This window comes from Pleurodeles waltl, chromosome 2_2, assembly GCF_031143425.1.
Source record: "Pleurodeles waltl isolate 20211129_DDA chromosome 2_2, aPleWal1.hap1.20221129, whole genome shotgun sequence".
Taxonomy (NCBI): Eukaryota; Metazoa; Chordata; class Amphibia; order Caudata; family Salamandridae; genus Pleurodeles; species Pleurodeles waltl.
This window is the reverse complement of record NC_090439.1, coordinates 877,974,759-877,995,411: the sequence shown is the minus strand read 5'-3', so window position 1 is coordinate 877,995,411 and position 20,653 is coordinate 877,974,759. Positions and strand designations below refer to the sequence as shown.

The following is a 20,653-nucleotide window of genomic DNA, read 5'->3' as shown; positions in this document are numbered from 1 at the left end:
ATATATATATATATATATATATATATATATATATATATACACATATACACACACACACACACACACACATATAGATATCCAGAATGACAAAGCAAAAAGTATCCCAAAACATGTATGTAATATGAATACTATCATTAAAAATGACCACTTATCTGTCTGTCAGAATGTTCTCTTACTCATGTTTACTTTTTTTTGTTTTTTTAACTGTGTAAGCGAATATAAGGGATATAAACAATGTGCATACCTGTTCTAGGATGGAGAAGAGATGGCTCACCTTCACCTGAAGAGATTCCTGAGAACTGCTTGACCCACTGCTACCTCTCCCTGAGATAGAGATTCCAAGCAGTAGTGTTTTGTGAATGTATGACAGCTCCTCCATGTTGCTACCCTACAAATGTCTTGTAGTGAAACTCCGGTGAACAGCGCCGCTGACGATGAGACTGCCCTCGTGGAGTGAGCATGTACAGGTGAGTGCAGAGGTTTGCCCACTGCTTGATGGCAGAAGGGAATGGCTGAGGCGATCCACCTGGAAATACTCTGCTTGGAGAGTGGATGTCCTTTCCTAGGAGCACTGTATGCTACGAATAGCTGATTAGAGCGTCGAAAAGATTTAGTCCTGTCCAAATAGAATTGAACACATCTTTTAACGTCTAAGGAGTGTAATGCCCTCTCAGCCGGAGTGGATTGATGAGGAAAAAAGGATTTGAAGACTAAAGGTTCATTGATGTGAAAGTCTGAAGGAACCTTTGGAATAAAATGTGGGTTAGTGCGCATTAGCAGTCTGTCATGTTTAAGCTGTAGGAATGGCTCTTGAATGGAGAGAGCTTGCACCTCGCTGACTTGCCTAGCTGATGTGAGAGCTACCCATAAAGCAACCTTCCATGAAAGGAACTTGAGAGAAGCACGATGGATCGGCTCAAACGGATGCTTCATCAATTGTGCTAAGACGATATTTAGGTTCCAAGAAGGAGGTGGTGGCCTGAAAGGAGGGAAAACTCTGAAAAGCCCCTTCAAGAACCTCTTAGTCAGACGAGAGGAGTAGAGTGAGGGTGGAGCATCCGAACGTCTGTATGCAGCTATCGCTGCTAGGTGAACTTTAATGGAAGAATGTGCCAGGCCAGCTTGAGCTAGCTGCAATAGGTACGGTAATATTTCCTCTGGTGGTGAGACTAATGGGTCAATCTGTCGATGACACCAGACACAGAATCGTCTCCATTTACAATAATAAGTTTTATTGGTGCTATCCGCTCTGGCTTTTTTGACAAAATATCCCTACATTCCTGTGGGATATTCAAATGTGTGAACTCCCTGTGGTCAGGAGCCATGCTGATAAATGCATCGACTTCGGATCCGGGTGACAAACCTGGCCATTGTTCATTGTCACCATTTGGGGAAACAGCTCCAGCGGAATGTGAGGCTTGATTGACAGAAGTAGTTCCGCAAACCAATGCTGACGTGGCCAGTACGGAGCTATTAATATCAGAGTGCACGGCTCTGCTTTCATCTTTGTGAGGACCCGTGGGATCAACGGAATTGGAGGAAAGGCGTAAGCAAAGATGTCTGACCAGACTATCAAAAACGCATTCCCCAAAGATCCCTTCTGGTGATGCCAACTTGCGAAGAACTGGCATTTTGGCGTTGTGCTTGCTTGCAAACAGGTCTACTGTTGGCGTTCGCCACTGGGAAAAAATGTGGATCACTATTGACTGGTCTAGCTCCCACTCGTGGCAGGTCGACTTCTGCCTGCTGAGTGCATCTGCTGTCTTGTTGTCTATTCCCGGCAAGTGTACCGCTGATAATGAGATGCCTTGCTGCGAGGCCCAATTCCAGATTGTCTGGGCTTCTCTGGAGAGAGTGAGAGATCTTGTGCTTCCTTGTTTGTTGAGGTAATGCATTGTGGTGGTGTTGTCTGTCCTTATTAACACTTGCGAACCTGAGATCTTGGGAAGAAACGCCTGTAAGGCCAGGTGCACTGGTCTGAGCTCCAGCCAATTGATATGCATTGATGCCAGATGTGGTGGCCCTTTGCCACTTATTTGCAGATCCTGTAGCACAGCCCCCCAGCCTTCCAGGGATGCATCCGTTGTTATGGTCCACGGAGCTGGCTGCTGTAGAAACGAAAGGCCGATTGATAGATGATGCCTTAGAGACCACCATCTCAGAGCCCTGAGCTTTGTTGGAGTTATGTGTATCTGATCCTCGAAAGTGCCTGACACTTGGAGCCATTGACAATTCAGTTGCTCCTGTAAGGGGCGCATCTTTAAACGGCATAGAGGAACTAGAGGTATGCATGAAGACATCATGCCCAATAGAGACTTGAACAGACGGACAGTAGCCTTGCTTCTTTTCTGTATGGAACTTGTTAGAGTCAGTAAACTTTGTTGCCTCTCTAAAGTGGGACATGCGATGGTGGATTGTGTGTCCAGTTTTGCCCCTAGAAAGGTAATGTTGCGTGCTGGTAGAGGCTTGGATTTCTCCCAGTTGATGGTGAGTCCGAGGTTGGTTAGTAAGGAAACGCACTTTCTTGTTGATCTGTGCGCTCCTTCGTAGGTCTTTGCCTTTAGCAGACAATCGTCTAAGTATGGAAGAATTTGGTGTTTTCTTCTTCTGAGAAAGGCTGCAATTGGTGCTAGACATTTGGTAAATATTCTGGGAGCTGATTTCAGTCCGAAAGGAAGGACACGGAATTGAAAATGGCTGCCGGCTTCGGTGAATCTCAGGTATTTTCTGTGGGCCGGGTGGATGGGTATGTGGAAGTATGAGTCTTTCAGGTCTAGCGCAGACATGAAATCTCCCTGGTTGAGACGCAGGAGGACATCTTGTAGGCTGATCATACGGAACAATTGCTTTTTTAAGTAGGCATTTAGCTTCCTTAAATCGAGGATCGGCCTCCAATCCTTCCACTTTTTCCGAATGAGGAAGAACCTAGAATAAAATCCTGATCCCCGCTGGGCTCGAGGTACCTTCTCTATAGTTCCTTTGAGAAGCATCTTGTCAATCTCCCTTTTGAGTGTATCCTGAAGGAGTCCTGCAGGGGGTGGTTGGAGGGAGGTAGTTGGGTAAATTCTAAAGTATGGCCTTGTTCCACTAATTGTAGGACCCACTTGTCTGAAGTGATGGTTTGCCATTATTCGAGGAATAGACATATCCTCCCGCCCAGAATGAAAGGAGGAAAGTTGGACGTAGCCGGAGCCTCGGATGCATCAGGCTCTACGAGCCCAATCTTTGGCCGGGCGGGTTGAGCGTCCACGACCTCCAGGTCTACCATAGGCTGGTTGCGGCGGCTGCCTCTGTGAATAGTATTGGCGATATTGTTGGGAAGAGGAAGGATAGGTGGAATATCTGTGTTGTTGATATCCTCCTCTGTATGAGTGTTGGCCACGCCCTCTAGGGCGAAAGGAAGACTTTCGATATTGCAGGGTCCCTAGTGACCTTGCTGTGTCTGTGTCCGATTTGATGGATTGTAAGGCGTCATCAATGTGTTTTCCAAACAACGCCTGGCCATCAAAAGGTAAGTCCAAGATTTTATTTTGCACCTCTGGACGGAAAGAGGTAGCTTTAAGCCAACCTTGCCTTCTAAGCACTGCTGTACCGGCGAGCTGTCGAAAAGCAGTGGTTGCGATGTCCATTGTACAGTTGATAAGGTCTGCAGACGTGCGTTGACCCTCCTGTACAGTTTTGTTTGCCTCTGATCTTGTATCTTCCGGCAACTGGCCAATATAAGGTGCAATGTCTTCTCAAAGTTGCCTATCAAACCTAGCCAGTATAGCCAAAGAGTTGGTGGCTCTTACCACTAGGCTAGCCATAGAGGAAAACCTTTTACCTATATTATCTAGCCGTCTACCCTCTTTGTCTGGGGGTGCGGAAATCGGGGCAGAAGGGTTCTTAGATCTTCTTTGTGCTGCCTGAGCTACCACCGAATCCGGAGGAGGGTGTCCAGTTCGACATATTGGTGCATCGTTCGGTGCCTTGTATTTCTTATCTAAATGAGGCAGTACTGCAGTAACTGTAGCCGGATTATGCATGACTTTAAGACCCTCTTCCCACAGGTAGTTAACCATCGGGATAGAGCGCACAGATTTCTGAAAAGGTTCCTTAAAGTCGTAAAGGAAACAGTCGGTTTGCTTGGTTGGCATTGGTAAAGCAAAACGTTTGGCAGCTCTCTCTAGAAGATTGTGAAACCCTCCTATGTCTTCTGGTGGGGATTCCACCTTAGATTGAGAAGGAGCAGGAGAAGCAGGGATGATGTATTCGTCCCATTCGGAGTGAGTATCCATGAGCTCCACTTCTTCCTGATCCCCCTCTGAGATGTCCGTATCCTGAGGAAGTGTCATATCAGGAGTAGCCACATTCGTGAGAGATAAGGAAGTTGGCCTCTGATGTGGAGTGTTAACCCCAGAGACAGGCGATGGGGGAGGTTGTTCTCCTTGAGGGGGAAACCGCCTGCTGTAATCAGCCAACATCGCTCTGAGGTCAGTCAATAGGGAGGATGGAATATATGCTCCCTGTTGGTATTGCTGCTGTTCTGCATAAAATTGGGCGTCATAGGCTTCCTCATACTCCTCCTCTGCCTGATACTTTACGTTCAGTTGGGATGGACTGTGGGCTGTTCCAAATGGCCCCTCATCATCGGAGTCTTTGTCTCCTTCTAAAAGGTGCACTGGAACGAGGGAGGACACCTTACTAGGTAATGTATGAGTTAGCGTCAGCTTTTCCACACTTTTCTGATGTTTCTCCCTTGTCGAAGGTGTCGTCGACGGCGCATGCATAGACTTCGTCGTAGGCGGTGTCGTAGACGCTGAGCGCATGGAGATCTTAATAGAAGAAAGTCTCGCCGATGAGTCTACTGTCAACGATGGTAGGGCTCACACTGATATCAGCGCCGTCGGCGATGACGATGTGTAGACGGTCGTCGACGCTGATGTCGTAGCCTCAGTTCTCGTCGACGGTGGGGTACCTGTCCTGGTCGACGTTGTCACCGGCGGAGCCGTCGACGGGGGAAGCGCAGAAATGGATGTCGTCGTTGGAAAAGTACTCACCGACGGTACCATCGACGATGAATCCGTCGTCGACTATGCTTTTTTCCCAGTTACAGAGGATGGCTTCTTAAAAGGCACAGATGGTGGTAAAGAGGAAGGTTTTCTGTGCCTCTCTGAACTGGTAGAATGACTTCTCTCCTCTTTCTTGCTGGAAGCTTTCTTAGGAGAGGAAGATGGGCTGCGGCCCTTATAAGACCATGAAGCAGTCTTTTTGTGGGCTTTTCTTGAGAGTTTGGAGGAAGATCTTGAGCCTGATCTCGCCCTCTTTGATGATCTCTTGGATGTTGAAGAATCATCACTCTCACAGTCAGAAACTGGATTTTCTCTATCTTTTAGTTTCTGCAGCCATATCATTAATCTGCCTTCCCTGTCCTTTAAAGTCTTAGAGAAAAAGGTACGACAAATCTTACAGTCTTTAGCTGAATGGTCTGGGTAGAGGCAGTAAATGCAGTCCTGGTGAGGGTCTTCAGAATGAAGCCTTTTCTTTCCACAAGTCTTGAAGTCTCTGAAAAGATCTTTCTTCTCCTTGTCAGACATAGTTGGAAAATAGTTGACAAATCAAGTTTCTCTGAGAGAAAATGTTGAAAAGGTGTGAAGAAAGAGCAGAGCTCTGAGGAGACTCCCTAGCACGACGTGTGTTAGAAAATCTGAGGTGCTGGAGCTTCTCTCAGGAGGATTCTAGAGGGTGCTGTTGCCTGAATGGTGGATGCTCAAGTTTGGTCCTTTTCACAAAATGACTCTGATAGACTGTTAAATTGAAGAGGCCTAGGGCCTTTTTTCTTTGTTATTATATCTTGGCACTACTTGTGTAAATTATACCGGGGACTCCCATCTCGACGACGGGGAATGATTCAAGCATGTGAATCTATGAAAGTTCCAATACTGGAGTAACCCTGTGTGCGCATGCTCACATATGCAATGGTGTTGTGATGCATAAGACACTGTTTTAGTTGTCATTGCCTGCGACTTCTAAAGCATTACATATCGTCCACTCTGTTTAAAGGCTCTTCGCTTTGACCCTGGTCTACTATCACAGTACGCAATGACCACCGGCCCTTCAAAGATTCGGTTCCATGCGGTAAAATAAAATACGAGGAGAGGTACCACACTGGCTGCTTTCTGTACTCTGTTCCTGTGAAAACTCAAACTTTCTGCTGATGGGTACCACAAATAAGCACACCTTTACAGAACAACAATCTGCTGGGCGACGTCCAGTCATGTGTTCATCTCTGTCGTGGGAGGCAAAGCACAGTGCTTACCACCCGGGGAGGGGTAGTTACAACTGGGGATGAACTGTAATCATGATCCAAGGCAAGGACCTTTAAGCATTTGACCATAGTTTACTCAAAATTTAGGTCAGATATCTTGCAGCTTATGTAGGCGAGCTAGATTCTGTGCATCACATGCTTCAGGGGCAACCGCAGTCACCCAGTTGCACTGGTCCTTGAGGTATCAGCTGCGGCTACCATCACATACAAGGTCCACTAATGTCTTCAACCTTCTCTTCGGTCTCAACCACCACCTGGGCGCACTGATACACATCCAGGCTACTCACAGATCAGACGGCAGCTATCACAGGCATGCGTGTGACATACAGATACTCTCAGTCCTGTATGCTGGTGTCTGCGCAGCTCAAGTGCAGGCAGCCAATCCTTGTGGCCAGTACTGTTGTCAATTGTGAACAGACAAACCCCACCAACTACTGCAATCTAACTGAAACACGAAAGGCCTCCTTTATAGGCAATGGTTTCAAAACATCATGGCTTACTCTGGAGCGGTGGTGTGGGGGTGGGAACATCGCGTTCAGGCAGCACACAGACAGCTCGCAATAATTAGAATGCCCAGTGTTAGTCTTGCAAGTAAAAGACACAAGAGTTAGTAGTCATTAACAAAAAGTGTTTTGTGACTTTAAGAAGTTCATACGGTATGATTTAATTAGCTAAAACTGTATCTTGGTTACACTGTACCTTTGCTGTGTTTATGCTTAAATCAGAACTGTTTACATTTGGCAGGGCTAAACCGTACAGCTTTGCACAAGATTCTGCTCTGAGAGAGGTTTAAGGGCACAGATCGATAGCGGAGTTTTGTCTTTGTTGATCTTCATCACAAGTTTACGAGAACAGGGAAAGGGGACCACAGTTCTCAATCTATCGTGGCTGCAAGAGGTAATAAAAAGGTATGAGCCCTGCGATTGCTGGAGTCGGGGTGGGGGGAAAAAACTAGCTCTGGGTGCAATGGAATTAAATGAACTGCAGTGGCAGTCATGCAGAGCTCGGGCAGTCACTCCCAGTGAAAGGGAAAGGTTGAAGCGAAGGTGAGGAGTGAAGGTTCCTCGTTTTGCTGAAGAAATGAGAGGTGATGCAGGCTTACTGGCCTACTCTGCTCCTCAATGTCACTTTAAGGAATAAGTGGGGTAAATGCGTGGTGCAGGCGTAGAGGTGCCACACAAAGTCTGTGGCTTCAGCAGCACCACTTTCAAGAGGAGTACCTCAGACAGTCCCTGCTGTTCTGCACACATCGCAAGATGTGCAAGTGACGCATAAAGCCTCTTTTACTTTAAGAGGTATTTAGACTGACCTTGCTCTTTTGGTCATTTCTGTGTGTTTAATGTCACTCAACCAAGGTCAAACTAGCCTTATGGAACTTAGTCCAGTTCATAATACAACGCCTCTCCTTCATTGAGGATGGGCAATGGAAGTCAGAAAGATGCACTTAAAGAGGTGAAGTGACATGATAAGCCAGCAGGGGAGGAGTCTACCCACTATAGAGCATCCTTTAACCATAGTAGTTTCATACATAACAGTGGAGGGGGTGCACACACAGCGCACCATATACGTTTTCCAAACAAATCCATACATGATACACAGACAATCAGAACTTTGAGGGGGACCATTTATGACCAAATATAAAATTGTTACCAGAAAGAGTGAGGAGTTAATAGGAGTACCAGTTTGGAAGGTCCCCACATGCACTTCAGAGTCAAACACTCCATGTAGAACACTTGCCTTACACTTCTCATACACATCTTTTGTGCAAAGAAACTGCAGCAGGTCTGACTGAAAATTATGATGTCACATTGGCACTGTCAGGGACTTTTGAACCTATAGCAGTACTTTAAACAGAGGGAGGGATAACGAGTCGGTGAGAAACCAAACACAGACCAGAACCGAAAAAATATGACACATTCAACCAAGCAAGCAAGTACACCTATCATACATTCAACCAAGCGAGCACTCTCTGCGGGCAGTGCAGGCTAAGTTCTATATGTCCACAACCAACCCTCAAGAAATTGCTTGAAAAACTTACATTGAGGGTTGGAGGATTTGTACACGATCCCCAAGCTCCCCTAGGAACCATAAGAACATTTTGGAAAAACGTTAGGCCACAGTGCATTTTATAGGCCAATTTTTCAAATAGGTTGGCTTTAATTTTATGGGTTTTATAGGCATGGCAGCTAATAAAATATTCAGTTACTTCAGAGGCTGCCGCAGTACCCTTGAACAACATTTCCCCAGAACAGCAAATCACATATATGTGGTCTGTATCATACGGTAAATCAATTTGTATTAATCTTAGAAAGAGCTCAAGGGTGAAACATCTACCCTAGGTGGTACATTATTCCATTGAGTATATTATAAATGTTCGATTTGCCACACGTGCAACACAGGAGTAATCAATAAGAATGTGCATTAGAAATCTACCATAGAGCGTGCTCCCACAATCTACCCAGCAGCGCCAAAGAGGTTCCATGGGATTAAAAAAAAAACAAGCAAAAACCCTGTGCCCTTCGAAATAACACCAAATTTGCTTTAGTATGCCATGACACAATGTCCATCACTGTAACTGTGCCATTTAATAGTCAATCAGTATTCAAAAAGAGAAGATTTGGGGCTAGGTCCGTCCAGTCAAGAAAACCTGGCTACACATTTTTAGGTCTTGCTGAAGACAGCGCATGTGCTGTTCCGCAGGGAGGGGTACTGTTTATAATAAAGGGCTTGCAGCACGCCGATCGCTTACCATATGTTGGCATCACTGGCACTCTACTTTGCTGCCTCCTAATTGGCAAGAGTGTGTCCTACAGCACTTCCTTTTCAGCCTCTGGTGCACGAACGAAGCACAGATTGATTAACTTTAGTTAGTCCCCATCCTCTGCTCAAGCTACGATGGAGGTAATATTTCTTTTTTTGATTTAGCATTTTTGTTATCGCATGAACTCGACCAAACTCCAAGGTATTGGAGCTCTTTACATGGTCAACAGTTACACTACAACTTCACATTCATTTTTTAGACACAGGAGATTCTGTGATTATCCACGAATTACACAATATTGAACCGAAGCAGACACTCAAACTTCGTTCCCCAGTTCCGAAGTCAGCAACTCAGGCCACAATGCCACATCCTTCGCCCCCTGGCCCTCGCCACCCCTCACTGATCCTTCATTTTGTGTATAAATATAGGAGGAAGGCTAGATCCAGGAGGTTTTCTTGGAGCCCCTGCCAGCCGTGCCCAATGCCGGGGTTGCCGAACAACAAGGCTGCTGTCAGTGTTGATTGCACAACCTTACCCCTTCTTTCTTCTTTTTTCAATGTGTCACTATCTTTCTCTTGCTTCTTTATTCTCATTTTTCTGCTTCTCACACTCTCTTGCATGCTGTGAGTCAGTGTGTGAAGATGCAAACGCTCCAGGTTACAAAAATAAGTGTGGATGCCCACCATCTGCAAACATTAAGCACTACCACTTATGTGCAATACATATGATTCCTCGATCATATGAACTGATTCACGTACTTTATTATAGTGTTTTGTGGCCCATTCGGAGCACTAACTGGGAACTCTGTGTAGATGGTTCAGATATTTTAGGAGAACCTCTTCTGTCATGACACTTGTGCTGCTCCTAAGTGAATAGCCTGGTACACGGGACAGTGGAGGTGATGAACAAGTTACTTACCTTTGGTAACAATATATATGGTAGAGACATATTCTTGTTGCAGATTCCTTACCTGAGAATTTCCCCCAGGTGTCAGACTGGATCCAGAGATTTTTCTTCAAGCAGTACCCCAGTCGGTCAACTCCACGGGTATTGTGGTCGCAGTGATGACATCTTGGTTGTATATAGGCACCACCCTGGCGCACTGACGTCAGTTTCTTTCATGACTTTCCAAGCCAGTAGCGCAGAGCCTTGAAGAACACTGAGAATGGTGCACCAAAACTAAGGCCTTTGAAGGGAAGTTCCTGTTCCTAGAAATCAGTTCGCAGAGAGGGGAGGATTGGGTGGGTCAGTAAGGAAACTGCAGCTAGAATGTGTCTCTACCAGATATATCGTTAACAAAGGTAACTAACTTGTTCATCTGACTGAGACTTCTAGTTAAAGATTCCTTACCTCAGAATAGATACCTGTGTTTAGTGAACATGTGCATGGATGCCCTGGTCTCTGCCTGGCAGATATCCAGGACTGGAACTCCATGTGCTAACACTGTGGTAGCAGCAGCTGATCGGGGTGAAATGAGCACGCAAACAATAAGGGGGTTGCTTTTTCACCAAAGCATAGCACATCTTGATACAGAGGACTACCCATTGCGAGATGGTCTTCTTCTGCACCACCCTTCCTTTCTTTCTTCGTAGCCACATAACCCACAAAGAGTTAGACATCCACCTAGAAATCTTTGGTGCAATTTAGGTAGAACGCCAGTGCTCCTTTTGGATCCAGGCAGTGGAGACTCTCCTCCCCATGAGAGGGATGTGGGGGTGGGTTATTGATTGGCCTACATGAAAAGGTATCACTTTGGGAAGGAAGGATGCCCTGGTACGAAGCACCACCTTGTCAGGATGGAAAGCCAGAAAGGGTGGCTTTGAAGAGAGAGCCTAGAGCTCACTAACTCTGCGAGCAGAGGTGATGGCAATCAAGAAGGCAGTTTTAAGAGTCAAGAGCAGCAGGGGATAGTTGTGGAGCGGCTCGAAAGGAGCACACATGATATGTGAGGACCACGGTGAAGTCCCACTGGGGCATTATGAGCAGCATAGGAGGGCACATGTGGGTGAGTCCTTTAAGAAACCTCCCAACAGTGGGAGATTTGAACAGAGAAGGTTGGTCTGGTAGCCTTAAAAAGGCAGAGATGACAGACAAATAACCCTTGATGGCACTCAGAGCAGAGCCCTTCTGGGCAAGAGGAAGAATAACAAGGAGAACCTCCGAGAGAGGTACAGAAAGGTGATCAAGAGTTGTTGATACACCATGCCACAATTTTTTTTCCAATGACAGGCGTGTACCGTTTTGGTGGAGGCATGCCTGGCTGCCAAGATAACATCACAGACTTCGGCGGAAGGCTGTAAAGCTGCCAACTGTCGCTACTAAATCTCCACGCAAGGAGGCACAGATAGGACAGGTTTGGATGAAGGGCTGTCCCCTTCTGCTGCGACAGAAGATCCTCCTGAAGGGGCAGTCTGATCAGAGGATTGATGGAAATGCTCAATAGCTCAGGATACCAGACTCTTTGTGCCCAGTCCAGAGCCACCAGAATTACTTGGGCCCGGTCATGCCTGATCTTCTTCAGAACTCTGGGCAGAAGTGGTATTGGCGGGAAGGCGTAAAGGAGGCCTGGGCTCCACTTGTGACATAAAGTGTCACACAGTGAGTGCCACCGTGCAACTCCAACATGCAAAACAGCCAACATTGCACATTCTCTGCGGAGACGAACAGATCTAACCAATTCTCTCCTCACTGCAGAAAAAGACCTTGTGCCACCTCCAGATGGAGACGCCATTCGTGACTGACTATGCATCGAAGGCTGGGTTCGTCTGCTCGGGCGTTCAGAGAGCCCGCCAGTGAAATGCCCTGGCGGTCTAGCCATGTCCAAAGACAAAGAGCCTCTTGACCGAGGGTCCACAACCCCACTCCGCCCTGCTTGTTGCAGCACCACATGGCGGTGGTGTTGTTGGTGAACACCTGCACCACTTTCCCTTTGAGAGAGGGAAGGAATGCTTTCAATGCAAGTCATATCGCCCAGAGCTCCAAAAGCTTGATGTGGAGCTCAGACTCTGCCGGAAACCAGAGGCCTCTGATCTCTGCCTCTTCCATGTGGCCGTCCCATCCCAGGAGTAACACATCTGTCCCTAAGGTGAGATCACTGTAGAACTAGTACAGTCCCCTCTGAGATCTGGACCTTGCCAGAGAGATTCCCCTGATGCTGCGCCCACTGGAACTTCAGGTCCCACTGCAGAGCCCGCATATGCCATCTGGCATATTGAAACAGCAGGAGGCCATGAGGTGCAGCAGCCTCAGAGTCATTCTCACCAAAATCCAGGATAGAGGCCTAAACATCGGGATCATAGCCCCAATATCCTGGACTGGCTTTTTCAGAGGATAAGCCCAAACTGCACTGTGTCCAGAACAGCTCTAATTAAAGGGAGCGTCTCAGAGGGAGTCAGGTGTGACTTCAGCATGTTTATAGTGAACCCCAGCGAATGCAGGTTTGCCGTAGTCTGGAGGTGGGAGACGACAGACTGAGGAGAGTTCGCCTTCAACAGCCAGTCGTCGAGGTACGGGAAGACTGAAACCCCTAACCTGCGCAGATGACCTGCAACCACTACCATCACTTTTGTGAACACTGGAGGGGTGTTGGTAAGACCGAAGGGAGCACGGTGAACTGAAAGTGCTCATGACCTACCACAAATCGCAAGTAACATCTGTAGGCCAGCAGGACGGGAATGTGGAAATAGATGTCCTGCAAGTCCAATGCTATCATCCAGTCTCCAGGATCCACGGCAGACAGGACCTGAGCTAGAGTTAGTGTTTTGAACTTCTCCTTCTTGAGGAAGAGATTGAGTGACCGGACATCTAGGATAGGGCGAAGGCCCTTTTCCTTTTTGGGCACCAGAAAGTAGCGGGAATAACAAACTCAACCTACTTCTGGTGCAGGGACCCTCTCTATGGTGCCCTTGGCCAAGAAAGCCTTGACTTCCTCTTGGAGTAGTGGCAAATAATCCTACGATAGATGATCAAATGATGGTGGCATGTTCGGAGGGGAAGTCTCCAAGGGGAGGGAGTAGCCCCTTTGGACAATTTGTAACACCCACCTGTCTGTGGTGATGGATTCCCAGTGCGGCAGGTGATGGTGAATCTTGTCACTAACTGGTCCAGGATGTTCCAACGGACTAGGAAGGCTTGGAAGCAATGGAGGGGGTGGGGGTAGACCGGGTGGACCGCTGGCTTCCTGATCCATGAGCACGTGGGATCCTGCAGCTGCCCAGAGGCCTTGAAGCATGCGCTGGTCAGTGCCAGCGTGGAAACCAACACGGCTGGATGTCCATTCCATAGCCATGAAAGGAGTGAAAAGTAGCACTGTGGGGACGGGGGGGCGAGTAGCAGCTACGAGGCCAAGGGCCCATGCTGTAGCTTGGGACTCCTTAAAGCGCTCAAGCACTGAGTCCGTTTTGTCTCCGAAGAGACGTGTGCCATCAAAGGGCATGTCCATCAGAGATTGCTGGGCATCCTCTGAAAAGCCAGATGTCCTAAACCAGACGTGGCACCTCAACGCCACTGTCGATTAAACTAATCTACCTAGTGAGTCGGTTGTATCCAGTCCACAACGAATCATGAACTTTCCAGCATCGCTTCCTTCAGTAACAGCTTGGGAAAGAACCACCCTGGCCTTCTCCGGGACTCGAGGCAGCACCTGCGCAACCATATCCCAGAGAGGATGGGAGTATTGGCCCAGAAGGCATGTAGTGTTCACAGACCACAGCGCTAGACTAGAGAAAACATTTTTGTCCCAAGGTTATCGAGTCTTTTTGTGATTCCCTACCAGGGGAGTAGTAGGGAATGCGCCAGATGATGAAGAAGCCTGGTTCACAAGGCTCTCAGGCGTAGGATGAGGAATTTGGGGTCATCTGCGCGGGCCGATGGCGGCAGGCAACCATCCTATTCACATGAGCCTCTGTGCTGGGTTTGGACTAGGTACCCGGTAGGACGTCTGTAAGGGTTTAATTACAGGGAAGGAGGGGTTCCGAACTGAAAGCCCCAGGCTGAAGCTCCTTGGTCATGAGGTTAGTAGTGACCTCCCCATAAGGAAGCTCGAGGTCTAAAACCTCAGCAGCCCTTCTTATCACCATGGAGTATGAAGCCCCCTCGTCCGTAGCCACGGTAGGGGGAGAAAGCATGCCAGCATCAGGAGAGGTATCTAGTCCGCTAGTGTCGCCCAAATCCTGAACCCAGTCCATTTTAGGGTCAAGCTGGTATTCTAAAGGGTCCAGCAACTCCTCTACACTATTCCCCATATCCGTACCCATAGAAAGAAGGGTCAGGATCCACCCTGGGCCCAGGAGAGCCCATAGAAAATGGAATTGTCGTCAAACGATGCCGGTCCGACTCCGGGTCGTCGGGGATAAGTATAGGATGAACGTTGATTGCGGGCACAACTGACGTCAGGAGCGTCAAGGTCTGTCCCGATGCCAGGGAAGGTCGCATTGGCACATCCGGCGTCGGTCTGTATCAAAGAGCAGATCAGCAGGTGCCCCCCTAGAGCAGAGGTCGAAACCGCCAGTGTGTAATCCGAGGAGGCTCCTCACGGACTCTCCTGGGCCTGAAGGCGCAGAGGACGGGTCGGTCTGCCCAAAGATGAGGTGCATGGCCTCATAGAACTCTTTCAATTGGGCAGGGGTGGCATTGGCTCCCGGAAAGTCGTGGTCACGCTCCAGACACCAAAGAGACAAGATGCAGATCTGTCACAGACATCATTCAGTGACAGGAGTCGCATGGCTTAAAACTGGTGTTCCGGGACATCCCTCGATGCATCCAAAACTCATCAAAAAGGACTTGAGAAAAGTCTTGCAGTTAGTCAAAACAATGACTAGGGGTAGCTCTTCTCAGATCTGCGCGTAGGCTGGCACGGAAAAAAAAGAACTGACATCAGCGCTCAAGGGTGGCGCCTGTGTACAACCGCAGTGACATCACAGCAACAACTCCTGCGGACTCGACTGACGCCACCCGATGGTGCACTGGGGTACTGCTGAAAGAAAAATCTCCTGATCCAGTCTAATGCCTGGGATAAATTCTAAGGTAAGGAATTTGCAACTAGAAGTCTCTATCAGATTGGACAGGTATGGAGCCACTTTTCATCCGAGATCCCGCTGCAGGTACTGAAGATAGAATTGCAAGCTTCTTAGGAACATCTACATAGCTGCCTTTATCTGTGGGAGCTGTGCATGTGATATATGCTTGTAATCAAATATAGTCGGTATGTGTGCCAAGCAGTGCCTCTGCCGCCCATCTTTGTCCATTATGCCACACAATTCAGCTGCACTCCACACAATGCCATTCAATTCCACTCCACACAACGCCACTCCACTACGCTACGCTACACTCAAATCCACTCCACCCAGTTCCACCTCACACAATTCCACTCCATGCCACATAAATTCACTTCATGCCACACTGTTATAAATGGCGTTTCTGGATGGCTAGGGTATGCACCAAAGCCAGGCAAAACCCACCACTCTAGTCAGGGCAAGGGAGTTACACACCCAAGATAAACCTTGCTCACCCCCTTGGTAGCCTGACACAAGCAGTCAGGCTTATCCCAGAGGCAATGTGCAAAGTATTTGTACAACACACACAACACATGTGACACAAATATACCACAAAGGAAACACCACAACAAGTTATGTAAAAAATAAACTGTATTGCATAAAACATCATTAGCCCAAAAACGACATGTATCTGTAATATCCTGCTACACAAGCAGTTATCAGAACATTACACAGGTTATTGGTACTCTGCGAAAATAAGCAGTAGTCAAGTAAACACATAGGCAACTAGTAATACCCAGAAACACAAGCAGTAGTCAGGTTGTCCTTATCACCAAAAATATGCACAGAATGGAACATTCCCATATGGCAGATCATCATTATCACTATAAATGCCCATAACATAATGAGCCCATGATCATGAATGGCAAGACAACAGTAGGAATGCACATAAAACGGGCACATATCATGACAGAATTTCCATATTGGTCAGGTCACCAGCTCAGTTTGCAATGCCCCTCCTGAAATGTATAGCCTGAAAATACACACATCCTCACCTAACCTGATAAACATGACGTGTGATGGAAAATCTCAGTCAGGTTATACCATAATATTTAGCAGGCCAAAAGGGCATAAACATCCTGGCGATAGAGACCAAGAGTAAGGAGGTAACCACCCCACAGTTCTTTCGATCTGAAAGTTACAGCGCTGACGCGCTTCTTTTAGGAACAATATGGGGACCTGGACGCGCTCCATCCCCTCGGGAGCTCCTGCGCTTCTACCACTGTAGATGCGGGCACCTTCCCTCTAGCTAGAGCGGGGTCTCAGTCGAGGTTCCGTCACACCCTGCAAAGGTTGACAAGGGGAGTGTCCCCAACCAAAGGTATGCCCTTACTTCAAGACTCCTCCTGGCGGGGCGACCCCTCTGGGTTCCCTGCTTGAGTAGCAATCCTCTGGCAGCCGCCCACGCCAATGCAGCTGCTTGCGGGTGCGGCTTCCTCCTCCGAACTGCCTCTCATTTCCCAAGGGTGTCTGGGGGTCCACAAAGCCACTGCCCTCTCCCTGAGAGGAAAACCTGCCCTCCCCCCCCCCAGAAACCTCCTGAAGGGTTCAGCCGCAAGTCGGCTCCTCATCTTCGGCAGCCCAGGCCATGGCTGTAAATTAGTGAAGAGGAGCGCTGTGTTACTCTGCGTCCTCACTTTGTAGAAATAGATTCCGGCTTGTGCCCCAGGGGCACCAGGGAGTGTACGCCTCGCCTAAATTCAGCAAAACACTGCCTGCGATCACCGCCGCTCTCCTTCTTCGCCCCGGCCCTCCTGGATGGGGAACAGCGCTTTGGCAAGGCAAAAAGGAGAGGAGCGAACTTCATGCTGCTGGGACCACAATCAAGCGCTCTTCACGGGCTGCGAAGAAAAACGGGACTGAAGCACTCTTTACGCTCCTGGGGCCAAAATCAAGTGCTCTTCACACGCCGAGTCCCCAAAAGCTCTCTCCATGTGCTCCATCAGAGACAGCGGCAATCTCCTAGTGTTCAGCTGTACGACGCAGCCCAAGGGAGGCATTAAGGCAGAGGAGACTGGGGCACTCAACGCAACCCCTGGGGATCACTGGGGGAACTCAAGGCAAAGGGTAAGCATCTGGCCAGCTCACCGGGGCCTTGTAGAATAAGTGACAGTCCCTCCGGGACTTAGCAGACCTCAGGTCAGCAGATCACAAGTCAGTCCAGTGGTGGTTCCTTACAGCTTCTTAGTCCCCCTCCAGCAGCATCTGCTTCCAAGTCCATCAGTGTCCTTCCAATGTGGGGGACAACCCCCTGTACTTATACTCATTTTGCGCAGGCTCCATAAAGGGGGAGATGGGGCTCCAACTAGCACCAACTGTCTCCAGGAGAGCCTTCTTTCTTCTCCAGCACTAGCTCCAGACATTAGTAGGGGGTAAACGAGCCCTTTGTGTGAGGCCAGGGCACCTCCTTTACAAATGCAGGTGTTTATCCGCCTCTCCTTCTCCCTGCCGAGGAGGACCATTCAGTATGCACTCTTGTGACACCTCCACCCTCCCGGTCTACAGGCTGTATGGAACGGATGGACAAAGCCCAGCTGTCATTCTGCCCCAGACGTGGATTGGCGGCAAGCTGCAAAACACCAGAGTCATAAGCACAGAGAAATGCTCACTTGCTAAAAGTGCCATTTCTATAATGGTAATGAAAAACCCACCTACACCAGAAGGCAGCATTTCTCACTACCATTCCAATCATACCAAATATGCCTACGCCGTACCTCATAGATCAGGCAATACCACTTAGACTTATGTTAGGGAATTTCTAATACGATCCTATGAGTGAGGAAGCAACGATAATAGTGACAAACCAAATAGACTGTTTGTCATTACTAGCTGAGGCCACACAACCAGGAACATGTCCTGCCTTTTACCCACAAAGCACCCTGCCCATAGAGCTAGCTAGGGCCTACTTTAGGGATTACTTATATGTAGTAAAAGGGGAGTTCTAGGACTGGCAAGTAAATTTAGATGCCAGGTCCCTGTGGCAAAAAACTGCGCACGCAGGCTCAACGGTAGCAGGCCTGAGACAGGTTTGAAAGGCTACATCTGTGGGTGGCGCCAGCTGCGCTGCAGGCCCACTAGTAGCATTTAATTTACATGCCCTGAGTATAGCGATACCACTGTACAATAGACTTATAAGTAGATTAAATGTGCCAATCAGATGTAAGCCAATCATGCCCAGTTTAGAAGGGAGAGCATACGAACTTTAGCAAAAAGTGCCCAGAGTCCTAACATCAACAAAAAGGGGCAGAAAAAAAACAGCGAGGGGGAAGGCAAAAGGTTTTCGGATGACCCTGTAAAAAGGGCCAGGTCCAACACACACAAATCCACTCCATATTACTTGATTTTTGTCCATGCCACACAATTCCACATAATTACACTGTAGGAAAGTACCATCTTTTTGGCATGGTTACCCCCACTTTTTGCCTGCTGTCAGTGTGTTTTGACTATGTTCACTGGGATCCTGCTAACCAGGATCACAGTGACTGTGCTCTTTCCCTCTAAATTCAGGTGTCCCTGACTTAGTACACCCCCAAATTGGCATACTAGTGACCCCATATAAGTCCCAAGTATATGACACCTAGGCATCCAGGCATTGGGGCATCAGGGTTTCCCCATGGGCTGCAGCATGTATTATGCCACCCATGGGAGTCCATGCAAAATGTGTATTCAGTCCTGCCACTGCAGCCTGTGTCACTGCAAGTCATCCCTATGCCAGGCCCTCCTAGCCCAGAGGGTAGGGTGCAGGTACCTGTATCTGAGGGCAATCCTGCATGAGCAGAGGTACCCCTACTGTAAGGAAATGCCTCCTTGGCATGGTTACCCCCTAAAGTTTTGCCTTTGCTGATGCTAAGTTTTGATTGAAAGTGTGCCGGGACCCTGCTAACCAGGCCCCAGCACCAGTATTCTTTCCCTAAACAGTACCTTTGCTTCCACAATTGGCACAGCCCTGGCACTCAGATAAGTCCCTTGTAACAGGTACCCTGGTACCAAGAGCCCTGATGCCAGGGAAGGTTTCTAAGGGCTGCAGCACTTCACACTACACAGTGCTACACAGTTCCACTTGACTCAACACCACACAGTCCCACGCCACACAATGCCAGACATTTCCACTCCACACAATTCCACTCCATGCCACACAATCCCACTCCATTCCACACAATGGAAAGTCACTCCACCCAGTTCAGCTCCACACAATGCACATACAGGTCCACTCCACCAACTTCCACTCATGCCACACAATTCCACTCAACTCCACACAACGCCCCTTCATTCCACACACTGCCTCTGAATGTCACTTAAACCCCACATCACCTAATGCCACTCCACATCTGACAATGCCATTCCATGCCACATAACGCCACTCCGCTATAGTCTACACAATGCCACATAACGCCACTCCGCACAATGCTACTCCACTCAATGCGAATCCATGCCACACAATGTCACTCTACACCACCACACACGTCACTCCACGCAATACACTCCACTTCGTTCCAGTCCACTCCAAAGTCAACAGATGTTACATATGCGAGAACTATTGCCCTTGCCAATGCTTGTTTTTTTAACCTAGTTTTCTGCCCCAGTTATAACACCAATGCAAACCAGAAGAACACAACAGTGACTGCGCCATGCTGATAACACATATTCCCAAAACCAGAATACGCCAATGCACAGTCTGACATATTTTTTTGTTTCAAAGGCAGACCAGAATGACAATGCATACCAATGATGTCATCAGTGAGCGACTGCGTTCTTATGGAAAAGTGAATGCCGACATACATGATGAATTGTTTCTATAAAACTCAAACCGCATGTCATAAATGCGTATGACCAAAGTAAGCTAGCAACTATACTAAAATATATACGTTTGCTATCTTGTCTGTAACTGATCCAATATATATGTTAACCTACTGTATTCTGGTCATATATTTCCAGACACATCTGGCAGGGTGTTGTGTTTCCACAAATGCAAAGGGGCTGGTAGCAGAACATATCTCAGTGAAACGACTTCATATTGTGAATACATTCATGTAAATTATACCTGTGCTTCCCTTAACCTCAGTCTTCTTGTCAGGGAATCCTAGCAGCACTTGCAAACAGGGTACCCAAAGACTGAACACTAACTGAAATGTATGCAGCACGCGTCTTCACAGCCTACTGCTGACAAGCCAGCAAGTGAGGCACAAAGAACCAGCACCGTGGATACATCCACAATCGCAAACATATTTCTGGCACCATCGTCGTTACATTTGGATTTTGCATGTACATACACAAAACGCTGAGTGTATTGTGGGTTGGGAGTCCCTGGGAGGGTATTGTTTTATTTAATAATGTACCTGGTGCAGTCGTTAATGCAGGACCCGCAGTTGCCATCCTTTAAGTAGCACGCCGCTCTGTTAGAATACAGGATGCTCAGCTCTTCCGGGATTCCCGCCCCTGAAAGGATTTATAATTCATTGTGTTAATATTCAAGAGCCAGTGCCTGTGCTAGCAGAGGCGCGCGCGGCATGCGTTCTCCGAGTTTCACTGCAG

The 20,653-nt window shown here is 48.0% G+C and overlaps 1 protein-coding gene across 1 annotated transcript in view; it reads right to left on the bottom strand.

The window, feature by feature from the left end:
* Positions 1-20,653, bottom strand: part of SPAG1 (sperm associated antigen 1) — a 697,262-nt gene that overhangs the window by 240,322 nt on the left and 436,287 nt on the right. The window contains exon 12 of the mRNA XM_069220554.1: positions 20,458-20,557. Within this exon, the coding sequence (XP_069076655.1) occupies positions 20,458-20,557 (100 nt within the window). The remainder of the gene's footprint in view (positions 1-20,457; positions 20,558-20,653) is intronic.